Below are 12,871 nucleotides of genomic sequence, written 5' to 3'. Positions count from 1 at the left end.
AATATTGTAATGCAACATTGTAGGCTAAGCAAAACCCAACAAAGTCATATTTTAATTTCCCAAAAGATTTATAACAAATTAATAGGTCTGGTTAATAAGTATTCTGTAAATATTTTTAAAACTAAGCTATATAACTGGTTAATACAGAACCCATTTTATGAACTTTCAGAGTTTTTTAGTCTTAATGATATATATTTCTAGATTGTCCAATTGCATATTCCAATTTGTTAATCTAGTGGTTTAAAGCTTTCATCTGTATACTGGAATTATGTTTTATTTAACATCAAACCTAAAATATATGTACAGTACTTTTATATTTTTATATATTAGAGTAATATCTCTTTTGACTATGCCACTTAGGTGTATTTATGACTTTGTCAATGCATTTTGTAAAATGACAATAAACATTATTCTATTCTATTCTATAAGATTTCTTTGGGTGAAAAATCACTCAGCAGCCAAGATTCATTGTGAATTGAGTGGGCCAAACATCATTGGGTACAACTTTCATAAAATAGAACAAGAAACATACATAATTAAGAAAGGAATGGTAGGCCTTCTCTTGTCAGTGATGAGCTACTGGACAAAGAGGAGGAAAAAGAACATCAGAACCTTTGTTTCACAATTTTTGTATTCTTACCATTTTTCTGAAATTTCTCCGAGTCTTTCATACAAGACAGTGACAGCCCTATTGTGACCTGTATTCTGTAGTTCAGTTCTAATAATTAGTGTAGTGTTTTGCTTTTTATTAAGTGCATGTTTTAGAGTTAGTGAAGTTGACACACAACATGGTGGTTGTGATTCCTGACTTAGGCTTGTCACAACACTCTGGTATGATTTGTTTATTTTAACCTAATTTGTAATTATGTGTTGGGTTAGTTATTTACCTGAGAAAGAGATCAGATTGTAGATCTTGAGACAAAGTGTTTCTGATTTTTTAAATCACTGAACAATAGCAAATGTCCGGAAAAATCCTTCCATCGTCAAAAACAAATTTTAGTAGTAACATATAAAGAGAAAATCACACACTTTGAATATTGGTATGTATATATATATATATATATATATATATATATATATATATATATATATATACACTGAGGGACAAAAAAAGTGGGACAAGCTTTTAAATTGTTTTAACTGTGTAATATTTTATTTAACATTAAATATTTCTATTTTTATCTTATCTGTAGCTGATTCCTCACATGATTGCTTCAAATCTATCCTGAAACATCTTGCTTACTTTATTGCTAATATTGCTAATATTATCATGAGTCTAAAATAATGTCTTCCTTATCAGCTCAGAAGTGAACTTTCAACCCCTTTGTGATCATTGGCTGCCTCATTCTTTGTGTCTATCCATTACTGCAGGTCATTCCCAGTTTAGACAACAACAGAAAATGCCTCTGTCAGCAACAGATTGTGCCAGAGCCGTTGCTCTAGTTGATAGTGGCTTAACATTGCGAGAAGTAGAAAACATAACAGGGTTCCCTAGTTGCAGCATAAGCAGAGCTGTGGTTCGCTTTAGATTAACAGGAAGTTATGAAAGGAGGCAGGGACCAGGCCGTAACAGAACAATAAGTGCCAGAGATGATCGTTTTGTTGTGTCAGTAAGTTTGCGAAATCGGTTCCGAACTTCTGTTGAAGTTCGTAATGAGCTTCTGAGAGCCCGTGGAGTGAATGTTTCCACACGAACAATTAGAAGACGGTTACAGGAGGTGGGACTTGGAGCTTATCGCCCAGCTACAGGTCCTAGGCTGCTCCCGCGCCACCGAAGAGCTTGTTTGGAGTTTGCTCGAACTCACGTAAATTGGACCGTAGAGCAGTGGAGCCCAGTGCTGTGGACCGATGAGGCTCGGTTCTCACTGAGATCACCAGAGGGTCGTGAAAGAGTGTGGAGACAGGCTGTAGAGAGGTTTGCTCAATGTGCAATATCGCCAAGAGACAGTTTTGATGGTGGGTCAATAATGGTTTGGGGATGAATTTCAAGAGAGGCTCACACTGAGCTTGTAATTGTTAGTAGAGGAACATTAAATGCTGACAGTTATGTGAAAGAGGTTTTGTCAGAACATGTAGTGGTTTTTGCGGGATTTGTGGGTCCTAGATTCATGCTGATATGCAAGATAATTCTCGTCCACACACCACAAGGGTGGTGCAAAATTACTTACGTGAAGTTAGAATCGAAGTAATGGAATGGCCCGCACACAGTCCGGATCTTAATCCATTAGAACACATCTGGTATGTCATGGGAAGAGCAATTAGAAATCGATGAGGTGAGTTACACTCTTTGCAACAGCTTGGCCAGGCCCTGCAGGACGAATGGAATAACTTGGACCAGGAGGTGATATGGGGCTTGATTGACAGCATCGGTCGCAGATTACATGCAGCCATCAGAGTCCGAGGTGGGAGCACAAGATACTAAAACACCTTTGGACTACTCCAAGTTCAAGAAAAAAATCATTCTAACCATTTAATTTCTTTCTCCTTTTTTTTAATTTTAAGTTTTTTTAGGAATTAACCCATTGCGGATCACTGACAAACTGGGCTCGTCATGCAGTGGCCGGGCCTAACGGTGACGAGCTCAGGTCGCAAAAGGGGTCTGCTTTTAAATTTCCCTCCAAATAGTTCTGTTAATGTCTGATAGATCGGGCGATAGTCTTCACTTGTCTACTAAGAGTGTTTAACAACGGTCTACGTTTAGAGTTTTCAAAAGTTTTATAAATATCCTACAGATCGCAGTTGTATGTCGAAGTTGAAAAATCATTCATATGAGTTTACTCTCTGCTTTTTAGCGCTTCTGATTGGGTGTTTTCCTCAGTTGTTATTATAATACTTTTGAGGTTAGTGACACAACTAAACGACGCAGACGTACATGTTGGTGGGTTTAGTCTAGGCAATGGCCCGGATGTTGCAATCGATTCGCCCGAGCCGCTTTATTTAGACTATGATTCAGACATCATCCCTGCCACCCTGGAACCTTGCTCGTGTGTTATTGTTCCTACATCACGGATACCCCAGCAGGCCCATGTTCCATCTGAACGAATACCTTCGCAGCTGAATTTTCTAGTATACAATAGCGAGCGATACGATGTGGCGCACCATTGCTGTTCGTGCAGCCGCTGGCCGTGAATTAATTCGCGCCCGCTGATGCCCGCGCGCCACAACAATACGATCCGCAATGGGTTAACTTGTAATTACGAATAAATCTTTGTACATTGTTCTTAGATTGTTGCAGAAATGTGTAAAGAACACCTTTAAATTTGGTTTTGCATCAATTATAACATTAAAAGATTGAAAAATATTGAGTGTTCCACTTTTTTTGTCCCTCAGTATATAATATAGGTATTAAATTAGGATCCAACCCATGCATTTGACCAGAATAGTGCACACAGCTCACCTCACCACACATGTATGGTCTTCCAACCTCACCACACATGTATGGTCTTCTAACCTCACCACACATGTATGGTCTTCTAACCTCACCACACATGTATGGTCTTCTAACCTCACCACACATGTATGGTCTTCCAACCTCACCACACATGTATGGTCTTCCAACCTCACCACACATGTATGGTCTTCCAACCTCACCACACCTGTACGGTCTTCCAACCTCACCACACATGTACGGTCTTCCAACCTCACCACACATGTACGGTCTTCTAACCTCACCACACATGTATGGTCTTCCAACCTCACCACACATTTATGGTCTTCCAACCTCACCACACCTGTATGGTCTTCCAACCTCACCACACATGTATGGTCTTCCAACCTCACCACACATGTATGGTCTTCTAACCTCACCACACATGTATGGTCTTCCAACCTCACCACACATGTATGGCCTTCCAACCTCACCACACATGTATGGTCTTCCAACCTCACCACACATGTATGGTCTTCTAACCTCACCACACCTGTATGGTCTTCCAACCTCACCACACATGTATGGTCTTCCAACCTCACCACACATGTATGGTCTTCCAACCTCACCACACATGTATGGTCTTCCAACCTCACCACACATGTATGGTCTTCCAACCTCACCACACATGTATGGTCTTCCAACCTCACCACACATGCATGGTCTTCCAACCTCACCACACATGTATGGTCTTCCAACCTCACCACACATGTATGGTCTTCCAAAGTCGGCATTCCTGTTTTGGCCAATAATTAATTGCCTGGAATTTATCATGTAGTGAATTACCGGAAGCCGTCTTCAGCATACTGATACTACTTGTACAATAAATTCAATTAATTCAAAACTTGAGAAATCAAAAATTTTAAAAATGGCTCAAACCGATGGGCTGAATCCTGTAGTAATTTCACTTCAAGGAAATTGTAACATGTTAATACTAGTGCCTTTTTTACAACTTTCACACACAACCTCAAACTGCCCTAAAGACAATAATGCAGAATCCAACAAATAAACAGAACAGAACATGTTTTGTAACAATGCTCTTGTCATCTACAAATTCCCATGTGTCACATTTAACTAGATTTGCTGTAAAAATGTTAAACTGGAAATGATATTACTACATTGGTGAGAGATAAACTAGATATCACGGCAATATTTAACGTTTATGACTTGCCATAAAGGGACACTAGAATTAAGTACGCTAACTAAAGCATCACAATTTTTATAGAAACTCAAAGTGCATGTGTAAAAGTGTTCTTGGATGTAACATAGACTGAACTTCTCACCTGCAGACTCACACCTCCGTAACTGGTCTCTCCTCTACGCATGTAAAAGTGTTCTTGGATGTAACATAGACTGAACTTCTCACCTGCAGACTAACACCTCCGTAACTGGTCTCTCCTCTACGCATGTAAAAGTGTTCTTGGATGTAACATAGACTGAACTTCTCACCTGCAGACTCACACACCTCCGTAACTGGTCTCTCCTCTACGCATGTAAAAGTGTTCTTGGATGTAACATAGACTGAACTTCTCACCTGCAGACTCACACCTCCGTAACTGGTCTCTCCTCTACGCATGTAAAAGTGTTTTTGGATGTAACATAGACTGAACTTCTCACCTGCAGACTCACACACCTCCGTAACTGGTCTCTCCTCTACGCATGTAAAAGTGTTCTTGGATGTAACATAGACTGAACTTCTCACCTGCAGACTCACACCTCCGTAGCTGGTCTCTCCTCTACGCATGTAAAAGTGTTCTTGGATGTAACATAGACTGAACTTCTCACCTGCAGACTCACACCTCCGTAGCTGGTCTCTCCTCTACGCATGTAAAAGTGTTCTTGGATGTAACATAGACTGAACTTCTCACCTGCAGACTCACACCTCCGTAACTGGTCTCTCCTCTACGCATGTAAAAGTGTTCTTGGATGTAACATAGACTGAACTTCTCACCTGCAGACTAACACCTCCGTAACTGGTCTCTCCTCTACGCATGTAAAAGTGTTCTTGGATGTAACATAGACTGAACTTCTCACCTGCAGACTAACACCTCCGTAACTGGTCTCTCCTCTACGCATGTAAAAGTGTTCTTGGATGTAACATAGACTGAACTTCTCACCTGCAGACTCACACCTCCGTAACTGGTCTCTCCTCTACGCATGTAAAAGTGTTCTTGGATGTAACATAGACTGAACTTCTCACCTGCAGACTCACACCTCCGTAACTGGTCTCTCCTCTACGCATGTAAAAGTGTTCTTGGATGTAACATAGACTGAACTTCTCACCTGCAGACTAACACCTCCGTAACTGGTCTCTCCTCTACGCATGTAAAAGTGTTCTTGGATGTAACATAGACTGAACTTCTCACCTGCAGACTCACACCTCCGTAACTGGTCTCTCCTCTACGCATGTAAAAGTGTTCTTGGATGTAACATAGACTGAACTTCTCACCTGCAGACTAACACCTCCGTAACTGGTCTCTCCTCTACGCATGTAAAACGGAACATTTGACATGGACTCCATGCCTCCTGCCACCATCACGTCCTGGTGGCCACACATCAGGTTCTGAGCTGCCAGCTGGATAGCTTTCATCCCAGAGGCACACACCTTGTTGATCGTCGAACAATCTGTGCTTTTAGACAAACCTGTCAACAAAATTAAAATTTTTACCAAAAGCAAAAGTTATGCTTAGAATAAATTTATTTTATTTTCTAGTTCTCCATTTTGAAAAATGGTAATAAATCTAAAAGTACTATATTAAGGGCCTGACATCTGCCTATCTGCCCTAAGAGACTTGGTACAAGTTCCAATAACTACATACCGCTATGCCATGATGGGTTGAAACAGACCATAGAACCTCTAGATCATGAATAATAATAATAATTTATTTGCCGTTAAGCAGTGAAGCATTGACAAAGTCATAATTCACATGTATACATACAAGCATGTCAAGTAACAACTAAGTCTAATTAAAATTATCACTATACATAACAATTCAAAACTTGAATAATATTAATTCAAAAGTCTATGAAATGTCTCAGAATGTTCAATGAGACAGGAATTGCTAGAATACAAGCTTATGTTGTCAAATTTCCCCATGATATAATAGCATATTTTATGCTTATTATTTATAATATACTGTAAGCTCATTTATTTTCTACATTAATAATGTCTTAAGAAGAGAAAAAAATACTCTAAGTTGCAGTTCTCAGAAAGAAGAATGACTCTTGATCTTCAGAGTCAGGTTCTTCTGCACTGTACAGTATCGCTTTATCAATATTAATGTATTACAATACAAAAAGACACATACAAACAATAAAATTAATATTACAATAAAAACTCGATTAACCAACATCATCGGGAACATGGTCGTGACGGTTGAGTGAATAGACAAAGAACAGAAACACTGCACTACGTTTTTAAAATCACTAACTCAATTATATTATAATCAGAAACCACTCTAACAGTAATGTAATATATTTCAGAGTGAAAAGAAACTAACATGATTTTAATAGCAAATAAAACTATTTATATGATAAAAACACCATATAGTGGCTACAAATGTGGAAAATTAATGAAAATAATATAAACTTACTGGTACAAGGTCTTTCCCCTTCATCATATTATATACATATAATAATAACAAAGTGAATTTAAAAACTAAAATTTATTGAAAATCAGAACTGTTACATGAGTAGTTATATTCAGCAGAAGATAAATATATAAATCCTCCAGACAAAATCCAATAACAGTACCGGCAAAAAGGGAGGCCTGCCTGGCAGGGGATTGGCCGAGTCCAGCTTGGCATACATTCCCCATGTAAACCTCCTTGATCTCTTCCTTGGGTACTGCGGCACGCTCTACGGCTGCCTGTCAACATTACAGTCACAGTGTACACATCCAGGCACTACACAAGGCTGGCAGGGGATTGGCAGAGTCCAGCTTGGCATACATTCCCCATGTAAACCTCCTTGATCTCTTCCTTGGGTACTGCGGCACGCTCTATGGCTGCCTGTCAACATTACAGTCACAGTGTACACATCTAGGCACTACACAAGGCTGGCAGGGGATTGGCCGAGTCCAGCTTGGCATACATTCCCCATGTAAACCTCCTTGATCTCTTCCTTGGGTACTGCGGCACGCTCTACACGGCTGCCTGTCAACATTACAGTCACAGTGTACACATCTAGGCACTACACAAGGCTGGCAGGGGATTGGCCGAGTCCAGCTTGGCATACATTCCCCATGTAAACCTCCTTGATCTCTTCCTTGGGTACTGCGGCACGCTCTACGGCTGCCTGTCAACATTACAGTCACAGTGTACACATCTAGGCACTACACAAGGCTGGCAGGGGATTGGCCGAGTCCAGCTTGGCATACATTCCCCATGTAAACCTCCTTGATCTCTTCCTTGGGTACTGCGGCACGCTCTACGGCTGCCTGTCAACATTACAGTCACAGTGTACACATCTAGGCACTACACAAGGCTGGCAGGAGATTGGCCGAGTCCAGCTTGGCATACATTCCCCATGTAAACCTCCTTGATCTCTTCCTTGGGTACTGCGGCACGCTCTACGGCTGCCTGTCAACATTACAGTCACAGTGTACACATCTAGGCACTACACAAGGCTGGCAGGGGATTGACCGATTCCAGCTTGGCATACATTCCCCCTGTAGACCTCCTTGATCTCTTCCTTAGGTACTGCGGCACGCTCTACGGCTGCCTGTCAACATTACAGTCACAGTGTACACATCTAGGCACTACACAAGGCTGGCAGGGGATTGGCCGATTCCAGCTTGGCATACATTCCCCATGTAGACCTCCTTGATCTCTTCCTTGTGTACTGCGGCACGGCTCTCTACGGCTGCCTGTCAACATTACAGTCACAGTGTACACATCTAGGCACTACACAAGGCTGGCAGGGGATTGGCCGAGTCCAGCTTGGCATACATTCCCCCTGTAGACCTCCTTGATCTCATCCTTGTGTACTGCGGCACGGCTCTACGGCTGCCTGTCAACATTACAGTCACAGTGTACACATCTAGGCACTACACAAGGCTGGCAGGGGATTGGCCGAGTCCAGCTTGGCATACATTCCCCCTGTAGACCTCCTTGATCTCATCCTTGTGTACTGCGGCACGGCTCTACGGCTGCCTGTCAACATTACAGTCACAGTGTACACATCTAGGCACTACACAAGGCTGGCAGGGGATTGGCCGATTCCAGCTTGGCATACATTCCCCCTGTAGACCTCCTTGATCTCATCCTTGTGTACTGCGGCACGGCTCTACGGCTGCCTGTCAACATTACAGTCACAGTGTACACATCTAGGCACTACACAAGGCTGGCAGGGGATTGGCCGATTCCAGCTTGGCATACATTCCCCCTGTAGACCTCCTTGATCTCATCCTTGTGTACTGCGGCACGGCTCTACGGCTGCCTGTCAACATTACATTACAGTGTACACACATGTAGGCACTACACAAGGCTGGCAGGGGATTGGCCAAGTCCAGCTTGGTATACATTCCCCATGTAAACCTCCTTGATCTCTTCCTTGGGTACTGCGGCACGCTCTACGGCTGCCTGTCAACATTACAGTCACAGTGTACACATCTAGGCACTACACAAGGCTGGCAGGGGATTGACCGATTCCAGCTTGGCATACATTCCCCCTGTAGACCTCCTTGATCTCTTCTTCCTTAGGTAGTGGGCACGCTCTACGGCTGCCTGTCAACATTACAGTCACAGTGTACACATCTAGGCACTACACAAGGCTGGCAGGGGATTGGCCGATTCCAGCTTGGCATACATTCCCCCTGTAGACCTCCTTGATCTCATCCTTGTGTACTGCGGCACGGCTCTACGGCTGCCTGTCAACATTACAGTCACAGTGTACACATCTAGGCACTACACAAGGCTGGCAGGGGATTCGCCGAGTCCAGCTTGGCATACATTCCCCCTGTAGACCTCCTTGATCTCATCCTTGTGTACTGCGGCACGGCTCTACGGCTGCCTGTCAACATTACAGTCACAGTATACACATCTAGGCACTACACAAGGCTGGCAGGGGATTGGCCGATTCCAGCTTGGCATACATTCCCCCTGTAGACCTCCTTGATCTCATCCTTGTGTACTGCGGCACGGCTCTACGGCTGCCTGTCAACATTACAGTCACAGTGTACACATCTAGGCACTACACAAGGCTGGCAGGAGATTGGCTGAGTCCAGCTTGGCATACATTCCCCATGTAGACCTCCTTGATCTCATCCTTGTGTACTGCGGCACGGCTCTACGGCTGCCTGTCAACATTACAGTCACAGTGTACACATCTAGGCACTACACAAGGCTGGCAGGAGATTGGCTGAGTCCAGCTTGGCATACATTCCCCCTGTAGACCTCCTTGATCTCATCCTTGTGTACTGCGGCACGGCTCTACGGCTGCCTGTCAACATTACAGTCACAGTGTACACATCTAGGCACTACACAAGGCTGGCAGGGGATTGGCCGATTCCAGCTTGGCATACATTCCCCCTGTAGACCTCCTTGATCTCATCCTTGTGTACTGGGGCACGGCTCTACGGCTGCCTGTCAACATTACAGTCACAGTGTACACATCTAGGCACTACACAAGGCTGGCAGGGGATTGGCCGATTCCAGCTTGGCATACATTCCCCCTGTAGACCTCCTTGATCTCATCCTTGTGTACTGCGGCACGGCTCTACGGCTGCCTGTCAACATTACAGTCACAGTATACACATCTAGGCACTACACAAGGCTGGCAGGGGATTGGCCGATTCCAGCTTGGCATACATTCCCCCTGTAGACCTCCTTGATCTCATCCTTGTGTACTGCGGCACGGCTCTACGGCTGCCTGTCAACATTACAGTCACAGTGTACACATGTAGGCACTACACAAGGCTGGCAGGGGATTGGCCAAGTCCAGCTTGGTATACATTCCCTGCTTGGGATATATTCCCCATGGTCATAATTCTGAGGTCTGAACAATATCTTTTGCAGGTGTCTTTTGGTCCCAGGCAATTAAGGATCCTCATCGCTTGTTTCTGAAGCCTCTGAATTCTTCGTAGGTTCACTTGAGATGTTTCTCCCCAGATAGAATGCCTTGTCCAATAAAATAAGCAGTACCAACGATGAGAGGTACTGAAGAATGAAGTCAATTTTTTGAGTAGTTTAGAATGAGTTTTATATTCTGGTAGTAATATTAATAATCTTAGTGTTACATTGGAAATGACTTACAGGAACCAGGTAAGCTTCCGCACAAGTGAGTAATTATATATTGGGGAATTACACACTTAAATGCACTTACAGCGAGCCACTTCACATAGACTGTATAGGTAGTGAGCCATTTTTTCGTATTATTTTAGTATACCAACAAAAGTAAATATGCTACTAACTCTCTCAGACATTACCACAAATATCTGGGTTATCTTTTTTAGTTGTTATTTTATATAAAATCAAAAGAAATAACAAAACTGTCCTGCAGACTTTTATGTGGATCCTTAACCAATTTAGACTATTAGGTCAATAGATATTTTTATCCTATTGATACTAAAAATCGACAACTAAAAAATAAATATTTGTATAATTTTGAGACACACATAAGGTGTTGAAATTGTACAGAATTTTGATCTCATTCATTCAATTAAAGAACAAAATGCTTTTAAAAACAATGGAGTTTATGTAATTTGAATCTTAAAAGTTTTTCTAATACAATGAGTAAGGTAATTACAGTAAGACTATGTTATCGTTGAAAGCCAAAGAAAGATAGCAATTTGACACTACTGATAACCTATTTCAGGTCAAACTTTTCTCTGCACATATAAATAACTGAGGATCAAAATAATACAATGTTACACAATGAAGGGTGACTTTTAAAATGCTAAATTAATGTGATTTTCAATTCAGGTAAAATTAGCACTGCACACTGTTTGAAATAATACAATTATTAAAATCAACAATCCGTTAGACTTGAAGCAACTGATTCTAATAAAATGGACTCTTCTCTTCTTTTTGCAACAACACATTTTAAATTAAATAGAAACATTTGCAGTTACAAAGTTTCAAAACAAAGATCAATTATTTTAAAACAAGTCTGAAGATTTTAAAACTAACTCAAAATCCTATCTACAAATTTCCAAGTAAATTAAAAAAGTGTTTTTACTCAGAAATCTTTCATGAAGTTTTTGATGCAAACTTTTAAAGCTATTATTATTTATTCGATTGAAGAAAGTATTTTTAATCACAGACTTTTTTTAATAAATAATATACATACAATAAATAATAAAAAAATGAAACAAAGTAATTCTTTTAATACGTGAACTTCTCTCAGATGATTTTAACTTCTACTCCGTCTGTCTATGTAGCCCATTCCAGACACCACAACGACCATATTAACCTCAGAAAAAATGGAATGGTCTTACTATTGGAAATAAATAATAGATTTTTAAACATTTAACATACCTGTGTGATAAGCATGTTCTACGAGCCTAGCTGTATCACTGACTGTATTTAATTTTAGGATATTTGAGTTGAGTTCTTTTTATGAATGATTGAGTTGAGGTTTGTCCGAACATTATGAATGATTTCACTACATTTATTCAAAATAAAATACTATAATTCTGTGGTGTTCGGGAAAAAGGGGATAAGTGCCGTTTTATTAACTTGCGGGAAATGCAAACACAAAGTTTGAATGTTTATTGTAAATCTGGTTATTATTGACTGAGTTCATAATATATTGTTTTTAATTCTATAATTAATGCACTGTTTAAATATATAATTATCTTAGCTAAATAATTGTTCAGTATTTTTTTATAAATTTTTTTAAAGTTTTTGTACAACTTATTCCCTTTTACCCCAAACCTTTGAATACATATTCACTTATTCTCTAAATATTTGTGATTTGTATCTCATTGAGACAGGTGAATAATAACATGAAATACAGTACATAATCTTTAATGAACATTTCCTACATGACTAGTACATGTACGTTGGCTACATCAGTCGTCACTCTCTTGACCTTCATTGGTTATATCTGGGAGAATGTCTGGTTTGTCAGTTGATGGAAGGTTGTTGTAGTAGTCATGGAATACGGTTGGTATGAGATTTAACATACTGATTAAATCTTTTTTCTTCTTTTCAGAGATCGGGATTCTTCCACTACACGATAGCGGTGGCATCAACTTGTTTCTTGACTGCCCTGCTTTGATCACTGAGATGGATTTGAATGGTACATCTTCATCCAAAGTGTCTTTGTAGAGTACTCTATGTAAATTTTTAGTGAATCGCATCCACTTTACATTTCGCCATAAAAACGGTCTTCATTGTCATCATAGATTTTTTCCATTCCTCACAGGAATCCGTAGGGGTCTAGTCTTTTCTTGACTTGTTTCATACAGGCTAGCGTACTGGGAAAAATCCTGCTTTTGCA

At 40.9% G+C, this 12,871-nt stretch overlaps 1 protein-coding gene across 4 annotated transcripts in view; it reads right to left on the bottom strand.

Annotated features, from left to right (window-relative positions):
• The window catches only part of LOC124360932 (acetyl-CoA acetyltransferase, mitochondrial), a 71,671-nt gene that overhangs the window by 45,099 nt on the left and 13,701 nt on the right, over positions 1 to 12,871 (bottom strand). Inside the window, exons 4-5 of one of the 4 annotated variants that reach the window (XM_046814940.1) lie at positions 7,181 to 7,295; positions 5,877 to 6,070 (exon numbers count right to left, since the gene is read on the bottom strand). In XM_046814940.1, coding sequence (XP_046670896.1) covers positions 5,877 to 6,070; positions 7,181 to 7,295 — 309 coding nt within the window. The other 3 variants (XM_046814936.1, XM_046814939.1, XM_046814938.1) reach the window with 3 other exon arrangements.

This window comes from Homalodisca vitripennis, chromosome 4, assembly GCF_021130785.1.
Source record: "Homalodisca vitripennis isolate AUS2020 chromosome 4, UT_GWSS_2.1, whole genome shotgun sequence".
Classification (NCBI taxonomy): Eukaryota; Metazoa; Arthropoda; class Insecta; order Hemiptera; family Cicadellidae; genus Homalodisca; species Homalodisca vitripennis.
The sequence above is the reverse complement of the archived record's forward strand: the minus strand, read 5'-3'. Positions and strand labels throughout refer to the sequence as shown.